The 19,769-nt window shown below is 35.2% G+C and overlaps 1 protein-coding gene across 4 annotated transcripts in view; it reads right to left on the reverse strand.

Annotated features, from left to right (window-relative positions):
• PDS5B (PDS5 cohesin associated factor B) overlaps positions 1–19,769 on the reverse strand; it is a 101,142-nt gene that overhangs the window by 63,693 nt on the left and 17,680 nt on the right. For all 4 annotated transcript variants that reach the window (XM_039718380.1, XM_039718382.1, XM_039718381.1 and 1 more), the window contains exons 2-7: positions 16,578–16,703; positions 12,998–13,201; positions 8,360–8,446; positions 8,164–8,261; positions 6,956–7,082; positions 304–384 (exon numbers count right to left, since the gene is read on the reverse strand). In XM_039718380.1, the coding sequence (XP_039574314.1) occupies positions 304–384; positions 6,956–7,082; positions 8,164–8,261; positions 8,360–8,446; positions 12,998–13,201; positions 16,578–16,685 (705 nt within the window). In that variant the 5' untranslated portion in view covers positions 16,686–16,703. The remainder of the gene's footprint in view (positions 1–303; positions 385–6,955; positions 7,083–8,163; positions 8,262–8,359; positions 8,447–12,997; positions 13,202–16,577; positions 16,704–19,769) is intronic.

The following is a 19,769-nucleotide window of genomic DNA, read 5'->3' on the forward strand; positions in this document are numbered from 1 at the left end:
ATTCCAGTCACTCTAAGGACTGAATTACAAGGTCTTCCAAGACAGTAGGAAGTAAATAATCCAGTGCATTTCCAAAATCTCAAGTATTAAATACTTAATAGTTTCTATATGGTAAAGAATTAGACTCAAAAGGATAGGTTATGCAGAGCTTCATTAATACAATCATTCTCTCAAAGAAAAACGACAGCCTGTAAAAAGTTCTTGTTCAGCCCTTTTCATTTTTTCATGCAATTCATTATTTTTATAACACAGTTCAGTTAGAAAAAGTGTTGATTTCAACATTTGTTCACAGTCCTCACTTACATTAGTAATGTATGGTTCAATTGCTTGTGCTGTCCTCTTTAGTAAAGCCTTTGCCAAATCATAGGCTTGCTTGTTTAAATTCTGGGGGGAAAACAAACAAACAAAAAACCAGAAGAGTTATAAGCACATACATTTATCCAAAAACAAACCCAAGAATTTAAACCCATAATGTGCTGGTAAATGCATCAAATATATAACCTGTTCTTTTTATATTTTCAGTAATAAAAATAATACAGTAAAAACACAGCTATTCCAAACAAGCTTTGTAGTGTTCACTGATATTATTGAAAAAAATTTAAAAAAAAAACCTCCAGGCAGATGAGGACTTACTTTTCAGTTGCACATCTAAAACTGACACTTTGATTTTACTGCTCCTCCTTATCAGTTTCCCCAAAAACCAGTGATACAAAGCAACACAAAGGCATTTAGAGTCACCACAGAAGTGAGACTCTGAGCAGGAGCACAGAAAACGCAATTCTGCCCTTGCATTACACAGCCACCTGTGAATCACTACCAGAGCCTCTCCATCACACCATGCAAAGATACTCAGTCTGTTGTCTGAGACAGCAATGAAAAAAAACCCAGAATTTAGGTTTATGGGAAAATAAAAACTAAACTAATACAAAAAAATTTAAAAACATAACCAATCTTCAACATTCCTATCCTTCCATTTGTCTTAAATGGGTTATTGCTCTATCATTGTTTTCTCCCTTTTCCTGCACACATTCTCCACGTGCTAGTTGTTACATCCTTTCTTTAATTCCTATATCACAATTGTCAAAAATTTTTAGAAAAAATGCAACTCAGCCCTTGTGACACCCACTGCAGTTAACACACAGAAGAATGAAGTCTTCAATACAGAAGAATATGCAGTATTTTAATAGCTAAAAAAACTCTACAAAAATAGTTTCTACAATTTTCATTAGTCTTTGCAACTTAAAAAAAACCCCAATATACTCAGTTTATAATTGAACAGTAAAAAAGGGGCAGTTTGTGGCTGCTTTTTCAAAATATTTCTCACCATAAAAGGAAAAGAACTTCCTGTGGCACAATAAAAAGCAAACAAGGTGTCTTGCCACAACCCAGGGTATTTATTTACTTGGATATGCTGAATGAAAGAGAGGATTTGCAAAGATATGGAGAGCACTGTCTGAAATTTAAAAAAACCTACATAACTATAGGCTTCTAAACAGTAGAGGGAACAGATTAACATTTTCTGGTAATATAAAACAAAAAAGTCTTTGACTTGCCTACTGATAGAATTAAGTCAGGTGAACTTGAAATGCTACAAAGACTCATGCCTGAAGTGTCTGCTTTACTCAAAGCCAATAGAGAAGGTGACTAAAAATTCCAATTCTGGAAAAATTTAATATATAAATATATATTTAATATATAAAATACTTTCACCTTATTATAAAACTGTACAGTTGTTCCATGTCCCATAAAAAACACTGCATAATAGATTGCTCTTTATGGTCACAATAAAAAAAAAGAGGCATTTCCACTGGAATAATTTGTTTTCTGTTATTCAAAATCGTAATGGTTCAGCAAATAAAAGGCACAAGTAACTATAACAAGGAATGTTTGCCACTTGCAATTCTTATTCTGATCCTTCTTGACTTCACAGTTCACCTCCAGCAACACAAAGCAAACCATTTTCACCGGGAGTAGAGGGAACCCTGGATCATGAGCAAGATCTGGTTTAGTACAAAACAAGTCTAAAGAGCAGACCTAGCACAGGAGAGTTCCAACAGGCAGATCTGTTCTGATTCACATTAATTACAGTTTCAGCTTGTATCTTTTGCACAGCAGTTCACTTCAAAGCTTAATGCTTCCCAAGATAAATGTTAGAAGTGGCTATTTGCAACCCTGCGTAAGAAGGAAGTGTAATGCAAATATCTATCTAAAAAAAGCTCTGAAGAGGAAAAACAGTCTAGAGTACAAGCGGCTAAGAAAAGTTAGCTATTTTTTCATGCCTCATGTACTTGATTTAATAGTGCCAATAGTCATGACCCTCAAATGCCCAGAGGCCCCACTTTCTGAAAATAACAATATCAAAGAAGCCTTAAAAGCACATGAGTTTTTCCTCATTTTCCAGTTTCAGGAAAAAAGGAGAAACAAGCAGAAGTAGCACTGCCTTAGGTGAAATGAAAACAAGAGCAGACCAGCCTTTACCAAGTAGGCTCAAAGATCTTCTACAGACCCAAACCTTCTGACTAATTCAACAATCACAAAAATATCCTAGATTTCCTTCTCCTGAAGAAGAAATTTTAAAAGGATAACATCTAATTTGACAAATTTATTCTCTGTTTTTAGATAAGCTCTTCTACCATTATTATCTGTACAATCTTTCCATATGTTTAGAAAGAAAATTGATGTGTATTTCAAGAGCTTTTTATGATTTAAGAAAGCCCTCATGATGGGGACAATTATCTTAATCAGGATGTCTTTAAGGAGCACGTAAGCATCCAGTAGGCCTAAGGTTTTTAGAGTTCTGAGCAGGGTAGGAAGGCAACATTGTTTAAAATAATCATTAGCAATTACTACATCTTGGAGGGAAAAAACCAAAATATTGATTGATAAGCAGAAACAAAAGACCCACCCCTGAGAAGGCAGAACACAAATCTTCTGCAAGAAAACTGAGGTTACATTTAACAATCTGAACCAGACTTTTTCCTCCAAAACTTCTAGTTTTGTTTCAGAAAAGAATGTTAATAAACAGTGGAGAACATTCACATTTTTTTTAAAACCTTGGGAGACCTCCAGCAATAATACCTGAATAGAAGCTCTCTTGGTCAACCACAAGTTCTCTCCTCTGTCTCAATTTCTACCATGATTTTTAGGCATTTCTTGCTCGTATTTCAAGGTTTTTATACTTTGGGAAAACATTAACAGTTTTGCCAACTCATTTTTCATACCTGCTTTTCTCTAGAATGACAAACTTCTACTTTTTGACAGAAGAAGCAGTGGCAACCTCTCTGACAGTATGGCATACACATTTTTGTGCTTATACAGACAATACTTGACAGCAGAGTATGCCACAGAGCCGAAATTATTTGTACAATGGAAGTGATGGAACTTCATACACACTTGACTTCTCAATTACCTTTTTCCAGTTACCTCTCAATAACCAATTTAATACAGATCAAAAAATATGAAAGTGAAATAATTTTTAACCTCCCTTAAAAGGAAAAAAAAGGCAAGTCCCTTGATTTTTATTTGCAGGAGATGACTAAGCTAGCATCAATCTAGGCTTTATTTTGTAGCTCTGGGAGGAAAACAAAATGTTAAGTCTGTAGCTAGTGCAAATATTCCTGAAAAGCATATTTTTCACATATTATTTTCTTGGAATTTGAAAAGCATCTTCAGTTTTATTGTTACTATCAATGTCACAGCAGCCGAATTAATATCCAAGAGCACCTGATCGAACAGTTTCAAGAGATTGTCTTGTTCTCCTCAGGAAGGTAAACAGATGAAGGACGGCTGACAAAGAAAAAGCTCAGCTGAGATGTTGCCAAGATAGATAACACTAAATACTAAGCAAATTCCTAGTAGAGACAGTTAAGAATTTAATTGTCAATACCACTTTTTCTAAAACATAGGCATGTAAAGCATGTGGGATGTGCAATGTGGGACTCCCTGTAGCAGTCCTGAGGCTGAAAATGGAACACTGGCAAACACTCAAGGAAATCAAGTAAAATTTACCTTCTAATACACTGCACAAACACAAAATTGTTTTCAGGTCTGCCATAAAAGCATTATAATACAAGAAGACCATTAAAGGAGAAAGGAAAACTATTAATTTTTCTTGCCTTTTCATACTAACTACCTCTTCCCTTGCTTCTAGGTCTTATCTGGGTTTAGGTCACTTAAATTCATTCCTTCTCAATTTAATCCTATCAAAAGAATTTCAGTTGAGTTGATAGAAAAGAAGAGAAACTACAGAAGGAAAAAAATAATTGAGCATCAAAATTAAGAGGTAAGCACATGGTCAGACAAGTTAAGCTTGCCATTTTATTGGCTTATCTGACAGCTGTACTAGTCAAGCAAGCCTGTGCACACTCCAGCATGCCTCTTTTCTGATACTGGTGTCAGCTGCTTTCATTCAGGTTTACATTGGTATGGCTTTTATCCTGACCAAGTGAGATGGATGACAAACTCAAGGGAGATAGAGTAATTCAGAGTTGTCACTCTTCAGTGACTACTAATTATGGTACACAGACATTTGCTAATATATCATGTGCCCAGTATATCCTCTTTATGCCTGAGTTTTTGCAGCCATCCTGTGAACACCATTGCTTTTTACACTTACTACTCAGGCCTATGGACCATATCTATTTTTCACCTTTGGAAAAATATTGTCTTGGTTTAAGGGGTAACAGTATTGACTTAATCTTTTGTAAACTGCTCAACTAATTACTATGTCTCCTAAAAATATTCATGTAATTTTTGCCTAAACCTGTCTAATGTTGAATTTCAGTCACTGGAAGACCGTTCTGCTCCCAACATGTACTTACATGCCACAGGTTAGATAAATTATACAGACTGAGATTTGAGGAGCTCAGTCTTGTTTTACCAATACAACTCTTTTCTACAATGCACCCATTCAGTTCACAAGGCCACTAAAAAATTCCCTCTCATACACAACCTTCCTTTTGGGCATATTAAAAATACACCGCTTGCCTATGTCACTTTCTATAGATATAATTGTCTTCAACAATCTCACAATCTGATCCTTCTCAAACTGAGCTAGTAGCAGATCTACATTCCTTCCACTCTATCAAAGATATTTTTTGGTACCTAGGAAATCTGGGTATTCCCTACAGACCATTACACCAATGTCTGCCTTTATGCCATTTTTGGTGACCAGTCTGATCATCCAATTTCCCTTTTCCACAGTCCACACAGCTGAACAGTGAGGTCAGCTAAGACACAGGGTTTTTTTATGGTGGGCCTTATCCTTTATCTCCTTCTAGTTTTGTGCTCAATGGAAGAGTGGAAAAATTCTCAACTCTGACTTTATTACACTTTTCCAACTTGACATTAGTAGCCACAGAAAGTAGTTAGAGGATCCAAATTTTAAATAATTTTAAATAAAAATTCACCATGTGAAGACTGAGATGCAACAAAAATATTAGAAGTTCCTTTCCATTAGTATGGAAAAAAATAGAGGTAAACATACTCAGAATACAATCTGACATTATGTATCTATTTGTTAGAAAGCAGGCCATAAATGAGCATCCTATCCACAGAGCGACTTCATTTAAAAGAAAAGCAGCAGAAAATGCAAACCCCCAAATATATTTCCTTAAGCAAAATATTCAGTCAGTAATTTAAAATCCACTATGAAACAGAATTGTTTTAGTGCTACAGACATCCTAACAGGATACAAATTCTTCAACTTAAAGTCAGTTTATTAAACATGAAACATAAAAATAGTACAGTCAAATCAATTTAAACACAGATGACACAATGAACAATAGATTCTTAATAAACGAGAACACAGACTGCAGTATTTTGCATATTCTTGCTTTTGCATTTTGTATTCCAAAGCTTTACTTCATAAATCTGGCCTTTAGCCACACAAATTTCATTCTAGTCCTGGCACACAAGTATTAGACTTCTTGAAGGACACAGCTAAAACATTTCCAGTGGTGGATAAAAAATTACTGACCTATACTAAGCATTTAGTCTTTCCCTGTCAATAGAAAATAATTTATTTACTACTTATTTACTGAAATGAATGGGTAGTGGTAAAGACACACTAGTAGGCATTCCAAAGCATCTCTGTTAATAACCACTTAACTTTACACTTTTTACAAACTATAGCAGTTAGCACCATCCTGAATATACTTTAAGGAAAAGAAAAAGCTATTAGAAGTGTCCAAAATACAGTTACACTCCCTAGATAATTCCCCACAGTCTTTTTTTGTCATGCACAACTTACAAGTGAGTAGCCCATGAGATTTCAGTAAGACACAGTTAAATTCCTGAACTAAGGAGTCAGACTTCCATGCTTTTTAAACATTTAAGTATCACAGCACATGCACAGTTCTGAAGTTTTTCCTTTAGTTCATCTATAGGAGACTTTTTTTTTAAACATGACATTATTCATTAAGGCAAGATAGTTATTCCTTGGGCTCTTCCTGAACCACCATTTCTGCATACAGTTTTGATTCTACGGCTGCATCAGAAACATAACAATAACACCAAGCCAACATTTCTGAAATACAACAGAGCCAATTACAAATTAGCAGTCATAACAACTTTTTCCCTCCCATTCAGGACAGCACGTTAATTTGAACTGTTGATACAGCATTACATTAATTAAAAATTTTCCAAAGGATATATTAACTTCTCTATTCCATTCTACTGGCATTGATGTGACATAAAACAACTGTTTAAATTCATATAATATTTAACCTTTTAGATTACTGTGACCATTGATACTTTGCTTATGGAAAGTATACTAGAGCAATGAAAGTAGACTGAATTTTCTATTAAAATTACTTGTTCACCAAAAAAATCCAGAGAATACAAAGACATTTGCTACAGCCATTCTCTCAATTAAATCTGCATACATACATCCAAGAAATCATTACTTCAAAAAAAACCAATAGAACAAAACAAAACATAAGCCACTAAGTCTTACCTTATGTGCTGGCACTAGATTAACTAACACTGTATCCAAAAGCTCCTGTGACACAGTATCTCCCTCACAAATGATAGAGCTCATTAGATCAACCATGTGCATGTGTACTTTCTGGTTATGACCATTGCTGAAATTAAAAAAAATAATTCTTAGCGTAATATCTATATAAAGTACAACTTTTATTCAGAGTACTCCCTGTGGTGATGGCAAATAACAAGGAATAAAATCAACAAATCACAAGTTTTCTTAAAAATCAAAATACTTTGATTCTATGATCGCATATACCGTTATTCTTAAATTTCGTGCTCTCCTCATTCACTCCTGCAGTAAGACTCCATCTGTCCCTGCCATGAAAAGACCATGTATTGGAGCATCCCTGTGCTCTGCCCAGCACTGGGGAGACTTCCTCTGGAATGCCATGTCCAGTTCTGAGCTTCCCAGCACAAAAGGGACACACACATAGTGAACTCAGTCCAGCAAAGGTTCATAAAGATGATTAAGGGCCTGGAGCTGGTCTTGTGGAAGGATGGACTGAGAGAGCTAACATTTTTTTTTTAGCTTGAGAAGAGATGGCTCAGGAAAGAACTTAATGATAAGTTTAAATGCCTGATGTTGGGAGTTGAGGAGACAGGGCAAGACTGTCTTTATACCGCATGCTCAGTGGTGTTCAGTCACAGAACCAAAGGCAGTGGGCACAGGGTGAAATACAAGACATACCACTCAGACATAAGAAACTTTTTAAATAAAAGGGTGATTGAGCACTAGAAGGTTGCCCAAAGATGGCACAGCTTTTCCATCCTTGGAGATGCCCAATACCTAACAGGCTACAGTTCTGGGCAATCTGCTCAAGCTGACCTGATTTGAGCAATGGGAAAAGACTACACTACCTCTAGCAGTACCTTCCAGTGTCTGCTACCTTCTGACTCATGTTTTCACAGCAATAACCCTCCAAGTTCCTTAGAATTGAATATTACACCATCCAGTTTCAAGAACAGAATAAAATAAATGCAGTAAATGACAACTAAAGCTAAGTTTCTTAGGAAGAAAAGATGATGAGCAGTGTGTCTTGTTTCATTAAAAAAGAAAAAACTGATAGTTCTTCTACCTTTAGTTAAACTGAACTACAAAACTCAGTAATGCTACAAGTTAGAACTCGCTGACCTCATCATGCAATAATATACAGTGAAATCTGGGGTGGAAATACTTACTTTATTACTGAAAACAGTGTTCTATACAGTTGTGTAAAAATCTCATTGCTGTCTTCTAATTCAAAGCATATGTTATAAGACTTGACCCAAGCAATGTTCTGTGTTGGAACAGGAAAAAATAAAAGGAGTAGTTAACACAAGATTAAATTGAAAGATTATGTTTAACAATTACTATGAAATAAGTTATGAAGCTTACCTCAAGCAAATAAAAGTATCGATTAAACTGGGGGCTTTTTGTATCTTCTAAACCTTTAAGTTGCCTTGTTATGAACATAAATATATCCTGAAAAGAAAAAAGTGCTAGTTATTCAATCAACGGCAATTAAATCTTCAATATAAAAGAACTACCTTTTAAAGTTACTTGTATTATTTAGTCACTACAAAATATGCAGCAATGACAGATATTCTTTCACTATCAAAAAGATCATCTAAAAAACATCATTGAAAATGTCAAGGAGTAATTTTAAAATACTTCATATTTCTTTAAAGCGTTGAGAAAGTAACCTTTTCCTAAGGAAACAAATGTTTTTCATTTCCAAAGAAAAGCACTCAACTTGACAAACACAGCTGTCACTGTCTGGCTGCAGCAGTCAAGAGATTATTCAGCAGGACAATGAATTTAATATTTTTACTTCATACTACAATCAGTTTCAAAAGAAGAGGAACATAGTAGTAGGCTACATCTTTCCTAAGAGATGATATTATATGTTCACCTTGTATTGTATGTGCATTTCTCAGTCATCGTGATACTGACACAGATAACATCTCTTGCAAAAACTCATAAACCAAGTTCCTCCTGCTTCCTCTATCAACTTTCACCACCACAAGAATCCTTCAGAAAAAGTCTCATACAGTAAATTGAAGCAGGTTACAAGGAACAAATAGTCAATTATGAACTAAAAACAAACACACAGGAAGGTATCATCTTAATTTTTTTGACATTCAGATAATTAACAGCTGGAAATTCACAACTACAACTACATTAATTTAATAAAACTATATTAAATCAAAATGTTTAGAAATAAGTATCACCAGAAACACTCTTCACAGCCTCAAATATATTTCCTCTAACAACCTAAGTGTAAATCAAATAAATTCCAAAAGGTATAAAGTTGCCATAATAAATAGGATAGAGCCTTACTGTTAATCCTGAAATTTGATCATAGAAATAGTCTATAAGGCATTTCTGTAACACTTTCAAAATGACCATTTCCCCTAAGTCCCCCAAGAGTAATACACAGACAAAAGACAAGAATATGGTTCTTTTTTTCCAACACTATAAACACAAAATCCAGCCTTAATCATTAGGTTGAGAACTTCCTGCGGATCAAGATCAAATCAAGAACTAGATTACATGTGACATCACCAACTCTTGGCAAAAAAGCACAGCAAGCACACTGTTCAGACCTACAGCTACACGCATGCTCTAATTTGGTTTGAAACTGATTTTGAAGAGTTAAGGATGATCAGAAGGATCACTGTCTGGTTCACACTTCAGATCCTTTACAGAGCACACAACCTAGACTCTCTAGCTGAAATTAAACCAAAAGACACAAAGGACACACCTAATGGTCTCCAACCTCTCAGAAGAATTCAGTTCCCATGCAAAAGCCCATCTGAAGAATCCCTCCTTTAAAAATTAGTGCCTGAACACTAGCAGGCCATCAGTCCCCACCCAAAATGAATGGAAAACAGATACACTGGAAGGTTCTGTAAAGTGTAGAAACTGAGTCTCAGGGAAGAATAAGAATCAACTGAAGAAGAAAGGGGGCATGTGACAGACTGACCAATGCCAAACATAAAAAGTATTTAATCTTAGAACCCATGCTCTGTGTTGATTATTTCTGTTAAATTTTACTTGTAGAGGTAAATGTCAATCAGTTCATTTAAGCAAGCATCTCAGTTTTTACCCTACAGTTCAGTATGCAATACTTATCTACTGAATGTGATTCAAAGACCCTACTAACTTTCCAAAAGAAAGTTCTCATCATTGTGCTGTACACAACTACAGACATTAATGAACAGGATATATGTACAATAACTCCAACACCTGAATGCTTCAAATAACAGCATGGTTTGAAAAAAGTAAGCATTTATACCTAAACCATTTTTTCCTACTCCTATTTAAAGAAAGCAAGACAGACTAAACTCAGAAGTACTCAGTAATGTTTAATATCTCATGTACTTCATGTACCAAACATTTTTTCCCTTTTTTAAGCACATTTTTCCTTTTTTTAAGCACACATAACATACTACTTGAACATACATTAATATTTTAATATCTCATGTACTTTGACCAAACATTTTTCCCTTTTTTAAGCACATTTTTCCTTTTTTTAAGCACACATAACATACTACTTGAACATACATTAATAAATTCCAAACACGGGCAAAAATAAACTTTGGCTTCAGCCAAAAAATTGCAATAATTTCATAAGTGGACAACAGGTTTTCATATGAGACTGCACAAAGCAAGTCTACATTAGAATCCAGATTTCAAAAACAAAAGTGCTCACACTTCAACTTTAGTGATTTTTTTTTTTTTTTTGTGAATTGCTGTAGTGGTGTTAATTAACTACATAATGGCTTCAGTAATCAGAGTCATGGCTCTCACCAGAGAACACCTTCAGATAACTGAAATTCTGCTACCATATACCCTTTTTAAAATCTACATTTCGGCAGAGACAGGTAGACAGTCCTTCTGTTTAAGTCATTTTCAGTTGACACACATAATTGATTAGATTATCTTCCCACCAGAAAATTAGATTTGGGCTCTAGGCTTTACATGGACTGAGGAGGGCTCAAAGTTAGAAATTTCAAGATCCCAGCAGAATAAACTGACTCCAGCTCTGTTTTTATTCTACTCAAGCCATTTTCCATCCCTGTTATCACTCTTTCCATGATCAGCAAAAGATTTACAATGATGATACACATAAAAGAGGAAAACCTGAGATTGTTATCTCTTTCCTCAGCATCTCACTTGCACAACATGTAAGGTACAAAGAGATTCACTGATTCTGAAGCAAGGGCAAAAACTTAAGATTTAAGTCTTTTCCTCTCAAGAAATTAAGCCTTTTCAGCTCTCATCTTTGCCATTTTTAACTCTGGTGTTAAACATACAAGATTAGACTCAGCTGCAGTATGGATTTAATATTAAATACTGGGTAAAAATAGTTCCAAGATATAACCCAAGAGGAAGCATTCTTCCTCTTACCTCTGTCATAAAGTGGAGGGAACTCTTCGACATTTCTATCAGAGCTTGTCCTGCAACCACAAAAGCTGATTTCAGAAGAAACGGGTTGGCAGAAAACCTACCCCAGCAGCCCTAGGCAAAGGTCCCTATTGTTTGACTTTTCTTGATTTCTCAAAATGTGTTTAGAAAACTGCATCAAGAAACTGAATTCTGAAATCCACACAGATTACAGAACTCAATGCTGGCAGTGGAAGTCCCTCATCCATTCCAAGTTCTCTCCAAGCAGTGGTTGTAGTATTCTGATACTTCAGGTATGAGATCAGTACTGTAAACCTTCCAACATTGTACACTATGAAATCTGAAGCTTACTAGCATTTGATAGATCAAATATTCTAAGGAGGAACTTAGTTAGCCCAACTCAGAAAGAGAAATTAAAGCTCTAAGCCTAACAAGCAAATTAAAACATACACTAAAAACTGAAATAGAAATCAGGACACCTGAAAACCAGACTTAAACATAGCACAGTAGAGAAAGCTAATATTTATCTCCAGTTGAAGATGGTGCAATCAATAAGTACAGGAAGCAGATATTGTACCTCTGATTACACACTAATTCAGAATTAAGAAAACAGAACTAAGAAAAATCCCTAGATATCTCTCCAGTATGTCTGTTAACAAAAGATGCACTACAGCAGTTGAAACTGCACTGTTTCCCTAATTAGGAAGCACTGCTGGCACAACCACTAGATGAGAAATTGAGTGATTTCCTGTTAAGTGAAAATAGATAGACCATCCACCACAACCATCTTTTTATCCCACTGTGGAATAAACAAAGACCAAACCAACCTAAACAAAAAAGACCACACACATTTCTAAATCAGGGAGACAAAAAAGCACGTGTTTTTCAGTGTTACTTTCACCTGGTTTTTCACAGATTTCCCCCAAAACTCTTCATTGCTCTAGATTCTGACTGTGCAAGGGAAACAGTTTGATTCTGAGAGTTGGGAACTAAGTTAGATTTCTACTTTAAAATGTAAAAGAACCCACAAAATAATATAAAATTTATTTCTTTATGGAACAAATTAGTCAGATCTGTACTTCCTTTTCAAACCCGACATTTCTCTATCAACCATCTCCATCTAGTGGGATCAGTGATGTTTGTAATTGCAGAATTTTCCAAGTCAGATCAAATATCATTTAACTCTGTACAAAAGTACTTGATCTTTGTTCCAATAGAACCTTTATCTATAAATATAAAAGTACCCGCCTCTTGGTAGTTTCATTGAGATGCAGGGGTATTTTCCCAAGTGAAGGGATTAGCGATCTTGCAAGAGATTGTGATAAAAGCTATACATATGATCAATATTTCTAAGGTAAACTAACTCACAAATCCCAAAAACAGTTCAATAAAATAATTATTTTCAATACAAATCCAAAACTCTGCAAGTTATGGGAATATGTACTGTATAGCCCTTTATGTCATGGACAATTGACTTGACCAATCACATCCCAAAATCAAGTGAAAACTTTGACCTGTTTAGGCTGAACCAGAAATAAAAGGAGGGAAAAAGCAGTCATGACCAATTACATTAATCACTGAGTGTAAAAACCTGCTGTGGAAAAAGAGATTAATTTTATTTACCTTCAGTTTGTCCGGTGAAGTGTATGGAGCTTCAGGGGCATAAATTCTGAAAATATCAGCAAGACAACATGCTACCAACAAACGTACATCCTTATCAGGATGTTTGAGGAAAAAATCTGAAGCAAGATGTAAAGCAAGATTTAGGTAGAGCTCCTTTTCTTCTTCAGAGTCCTGGTCCATATCCATGAAAGTTTTCACAACCATCTAGATAGACAGACACACATTAGTACATAAAATGTAATACTTTGTGTAACAGAATCCTTACTAAAAGTTACTTTTCTGGTTTTCTGCAACTTCTGTCAGAAGCATTATTAGCTGTGCAGTAGTACTTACTTGAGCAACTAGTGTTTTCATTTTTCAGGGCACAGGAAAGACCTGGCCAAGTCCTGTATCAACTGTCCCAACACACAGTCTCAGCAGAAATACTGAAAGCCTAGTTGTAGACTTGCCAAATCTTTTTGAGAAACCATATAATCAAGTCTGACAATTGAAGAAGTGCAACAGCATTCATTGTTACAGCCATTCACTTAAAAATTAAGAAAATGGCAAAACTTTATTAAAAGTATTGTTTCTCTCTCAACTATTCAGTGATGATTTTTTTCCTCTTATTCTCTTTCAGGTTTTTGCCTATTTCCTCTGAGGAAAATTCTATTCCCTGTGCTGCCCAGAAGCAGAGCCCACACTTTCAGCAAATACAGATATATAAATCCAGGCAGCTCAGTGGCAAGGATGTTGTCCAACAAGACTAAAATGACTACTAGGATTATTAGGATCCAGTTACTGAAGTTATGGAATAAAAAAAAAATAAAGAGTCTGAGACACCAAATATTTAACATGCTGAATAAAACAAAAGCAGGAAAAGCTATATTTAGTAACTGTTAGTTGGTGAGAATTCTTACATTTGAAAAACTTTCTGAGGGAGAGAAATTTATTGACAAAACAAAGTAATTCCTTATCTAACTCACAGAGGCAGATTTTAAGGAGTTCAGCTCTTGTAAAATTAACAAAATTATACTAAAGACTTAATTACACAATCCTGAGAATTAAAGCCAAAACTCCCATTATTTCTTCAGTGCAAGAAGAGATGTTATTCAAAGAATAATAATGTAAAGTCCTAGAATCCTGCAGCACTGCAAACTACTTTACTTTTCTATCATTTGTTGTTTGGTTGGGTTTTTCTCCCCCTCCAAAAAATTTACTATAACTGGTCAGGGAACAACAAGCCCAACTCAAAAAAATTCCAAACTTCTGCATAATTAGGATCACAGAAGCTGTAAAGTTTTCAAACATATGAGAATCCTTTACCAAAAGGCACAGAAGATCAGCAGCTTATGCAGACATAACTTCCATTGCAAGAAAAATAAAGTCCTCCCCAGTCAGGCACAAGATTCACCACCTGAAGTGCACTGGTGCCCTTACACACTAATTAATTTCCAAGTCAGAACTGTTTTAATTTCCATGAAAAGTAGTCTTTTCATACTTCTTGCAACAAGTATAAGTTTTTTCTACTCTGGAAATGAACCTTTCATGTTTTTTCCTTGATAACATGAACATCTGTACAAGTCAGGACAACAAAGATTAGTCATCCTGTCTGAAGAGCAATCCATCACAGTGTTTAAGGAAAAATAAAGGAAAACAAGCTAGTTGTTCTATCATAGTTTTCCAGGTTCCTGCAAAGCAACAAGTTAAGAGGACTCCAGAGCCTGAAATCACACCCAGATCACCACAATTTATACTCCTAGAGCTTCATCTTCCAGATGTGGTGCATATTTCTTAACCTATTCAACTTTTACTATATCATTCCACAGAAACAAGCTTTGGAATTTACTTACATAAAACTGACATAAAAGTGTATTGTTAGACTGCTTGTCTAAAATTAATATTTCATTAGATGATTACTTGGTTCTCATGTATTAAAAGAAACTGTGGAAAAATGCTTTTCTCACACTATTCATCATTCCCAAGAGTTTATTTTGGAGTCTATTCTCTCTGTCCTCAGTGCTACTTCACAACTGTCACCATTTAGCTTCCATCTCTTTTCCAAATCTATTATAAACTACAAGAAGGCATCAATTCAAAATGCATCAAATGTCCAACATAAGTTATGCTAATACAGAAATTCACTCTGAATATTTTCCATTTTATTCTCAGATTTCTCAATAATTTGCATTTATATTAATATATCATTATCAACAAACAGCACAATATCTGCTTGTGCACAGAAAAGTGCTTTTTCCTAATAATTGCATGAATTTGGCAGTCAGAGAAATCAAGAGGCTAAGAGTTCACTTATTATCAACTACTGTTCTTTAGCACCTGCAATTGTGTTTATAATGAAGTTCTGTATACTTGTGGTGTAGCATGGATCATCCAACCTCTTATAAAAGAAATACTGCAGGTTTTCCCTGCCTGAGTACCAATGAATAAACAACACAGCCAGAATAAACCAACAAGAAACACAAGACGTCCTACAAGGTCCTCTTACTATGCAAGACAGATCAAGATGACAGAAGGGACTAGACATTCAAGGCCAGAAATGAAATTAAGCTACAGGAGAAAAAGGATTAGTAAGAACTGTGGCGCTGCATTTCCACAAGCTGAAAAAAATATGCAAGTGCTAACAAAGAATTCCTTCTCATAGGAATCATTCATATGAAAAGTTATAAATGTTTTTCATTCAGCATCATAGAATGCAATATACTCACTGAAGTCCATCAACCAAAATCCCAAAGCCTAGACAGGTTACTGGGGGGAAGACGAAAAGCAACCCTTGTGTTTTGGGATTTTATTGGGTTTTGTTCATTTACCCATAGTTCCAAATGACTTAAAACTACTTCTTCAGAAAACTCCAAATTAAGCTCTTCCATTTGTCAGAAAACTTAAGGTTCCCATCCCACATCTGTTCTCTCCTGTTTCACAGGGCAAGCCCAAGCTGCAGGCATTCCTTCTGCACAACACAGGCCTGCCTTTCTGTGAGAGTACACAGGTAGATACAGAACTGTAGTAACAAAATGAGCCTCCCAATCTGGCCAACTTTTTGTACATTTAGGCCAAATAAAACGGTCAAGAAATTCAAGACAGAAATATATCAAAGACTGCAAGTATAGTCAAAGTATATAGACTGAAGTATAACAAAAGTACCTTTATCATACACAGGCTAAAATAGTGAGAATAAAGGTTTTTATAAACAAACCAAAGAGCAAGAAGGCATAAAAGGACTGTATTGAGACATATCCAAATTATTTCCAAAATTATTACTCTCTTTCAGAGAGGAAAACACTGGAAAACAATGAAAATACTGACTTAGCATAGTAGCTGAAATAAAAGTTAAATAGTATTTTAAATTAATGCAGCTCATTTCTATTTGTGATTTTTAAATGCATTTACACCTTTTTTGAACAAGCCATTTCAAGAAAGTGGTAGAAGAGAAAGCACAAGAGCACACAAGTTTCTCCATGCATAGAAAAGGTAAAGCCCAAAGAAAAAAAAAAACACTCCCAGATATAAAATACAGTAATAGGATTACTGAACATCTTTTACAAGAAGTTTTAATCTGCAAGCAAATAAGTTGCTTACTAACCTTTAGCCTTCTCACCATCTCTTCTTTAGATATTTTATCAGAGATTTCTTTGACTCCTGGAGGATATGTGATTTTTCCATCATTGGCTCTTGTCTTTGAATGAGCCATGATTTCACGGTTTTAAAACTGTGGAAAGAAATTAGAAAGACAATACTGTTTAACTAGTTCATACTTAACCATATCTGTCCCACTTTGACAAAAAAAATCCAACTAGAAATATACCAACAAAGCCATACGAACACAAAAAAGACAAAATATTTTGATTTGTTTTGATTGGTTTCAGTAACCTATACTGTGGGAGATAGAGACAGTTTTGATATCCAGGTAGATACTATGACACAACAAAGCTTTCAAGAAGTACAGAAAAAAGCTAAAACTCCTCATTTCACAATGTCATTGATCTTCACACCAAAAAGAGGCAACCAAGAATCTTACTGTACTGTATGATCTGTTTTCACCTTTTAGTAATAATAGATCTTAGCCTTGGGTATTCAGACCTCTTAAGTGGACTTGGTGTTCATTACTACTCTTTTGGAAAATGCAATTTTCCAAAAAGCCTAAACACCAGAGCTGTTAATTGTTACACATCACCAGTTCTAACTCCCCAATATTACCAGACAAGCAGCAGACAGACAATGAAATTAGAGACGGAAACAGAGCAGACCAAATACAAGTCTTTCCTTTATGCCATTAAAACCAAGTTTTGAAGTGAAAGACTGCAGATAAGCAATGGTATCTTCTTCCTGAATTCTAACTAGGAACATAACTCAGTTACTTAATTTCTCAGTCCCTTTAAACTGTTACAAATGAAGACTACCATGTAAATCCACTCTAAATTATGCAGAATTTCATTGCTTTAGAGAAGGAAGCTGAACTGAAACCTTTACTTACATAAAAGAAATCAATACAAAAGATGGTGAAAAAGCTAGGTGGCATGTGTGGGAACAATCAGGATCTTAGAAAAAGACTGTACCAGGGCAGTTACAAATGAAGAATGTAACAAAAGAAAAAAATTCTTTGTCATTGTCTTGATATTTTTCTTTATTTAGCTAAAAGTATGATCCACTTGTAGCAGTCATGACTCTTCTGAACTGTGAATCCCAAGTACTGGGATTTGTATTCTTCAGTTCATATTTCATTAAAACAATCAGTTACAGATTTTGCTTCATCTTCACCTAATCATTTACCAAACAAAAGTTTACATTGGCTTTTAATTTTTATTTTTTTTTTGCAAAGAACATATACAGTATAACAAATTTTATTTTTGTAAATAGGAAAAACATGAATACAATGAACATAATCAGATTTCATTCAATAGGCATGACATGCAATGTACTTCAACAGATACACAAAAGTCAACTCTTCTGTTGAGTTGTTTTGTTGAGTTTTGTACTCAAGTCAAGTTTCTTCTGTTGTCTTCTTTGCACCTACATGCGCCCAGCAGTGGAACAGTGCCACATGCTTGCAGTTGTAGTAAAAATTGACAATGACAAAGCTGGGAGAAACAAAGCTCATTGAAGTAACTTTTTCTAATACTAAAATATGACGCCACTTTTATCCCCGTTATATTTCTTTAATGCACTGCCATGACAAGTCCATGTCAAGTCTAGGACTCCTCAAAAGCACACAGAAATTGTAACAAAGTTCACTTTTCTTGACATTTGACATAGATATTACACTCTACCTTTCAGATAGGTTGATGTTATATATTATACCTAAATTCATTTTAACAGCTCATCACAGCAGAAGGGAGCCTTGCTCGCCTGAATCCGAGAATGTATAAAAGCATCAGATGCTTTGTTGGACCAATCAAACTCACCAACTCAAAAAACAAGCCTAATTGTTTTTGAAAAGCGTGTGACAAGCATCAAAGCTAACTCAAGGGAAAGAACAGGAACTAAGGGAACTGGGGAACAAAACGCCATTTTCCAGTGGTGGATAGCTGTCAGATCACATCAAATGCAGTGGAAACTTGATTAGAACAATGATGATGCAGTCCCATTTGGAGCACTTTTTAAAATAATTCAAAGACTGAAACTCATACATTACAGTCAAGTTCAACTGTGCAGCCAATATGTCCAATGGCTATGCAACCAAGCTTTTAAGCTTCAGTAGCATCCAAGGTCTGGATGAAATTGAGCATCTGTATTGTGTTGATGTGGCAAGGTTCTGGTAGCAGGGGAGGCTGAAGGCATAGCCCCTGTGGAAGAGACATGGGGCTGCTCCCATAGCAAACAGAGCCAGATCCAGATAGCTCCAAAATGGACTCATTCTTTGCCAAAGTTGAGCCATCAGTGACACTGGCAGTGCCTCTGTGATAACGTATTTAAAAACTGACAAAAAATGCTGCACAGCAATTACTAGGAAGAAAAGTGAGAAAAACACGAAAAACCTGCAGCTGCCAAGGTTACTGAAGAATGAAAGCAATCTCCCTGCATTTATCTTGACCCATGAAAATTTTTGTCTTATTTCCTTCCCCATTCCATTAAGTAAGAAGAATGAGAGAGCAGCAGTGTTAGCACCTAACAGCCAGCCAAGGTTACAGACAGGGATGTACACAGCTTATCCCCCTCAGAAGTACAGAAAAAAATAAATAGGACTTCATTTTCTAGAGAATTAATACAGCTAGTCTTACAGGGTCAAAAATAATTCTAAAAAGGTTCTAAAAATAGAACATAAAGGATAAAGAATTATAAACCTTCTAATGCTGAGAGAAACAAAAACTATTCAAAAGAAGCAGCAGAAAATAAAACCTATTATTCAAAACAAAAATAAAATTCAATGCTGAACAAACTTGTACAACAGTTATAACTTCAATTACCTAAGTAAAACTTCATTATATTCCACTGCTAGAAGTTCCTGTTCTTCTGGACTGCCAATATAGCTGTGCATACCTAGCTTTATCAAAATAACCTGTGTTGAACACTTAGACACTTAGTAGAATCTAGGATTTTATGGGGGGGGGATGTTTTTGTGATTCTAACCAAATGCAAGTCTCTGTGATTTCACATTAGATACATCAGCTGTTTCAGTGAATTTCTGCCATGGAAAAAGAAGACAGTAACAGCTAAAAACAACAGCCTCAAGGCCAACTGTACATACAACACGTTGAAAAAAAAATCCATAAGCCAGTGATGTGATATTCAATGACTGAATTTCAAAAAGCTTTTAAAATTCATTTTTATAGATTCA

This window comes from Passer montanus, unplaced genomic scaffold, assembly GCF_014805655.1.
Source record: "Passer montanus isolate IOZ18808 unplaced genomic scaffold, ASM1480565v1 scaffold4, whole genome shotgun sequence".
NCBI lineage: Eukaryota > Metazoa > Chordata > Aves > Passeriformes > Passeridae > Passer > Passer montanus.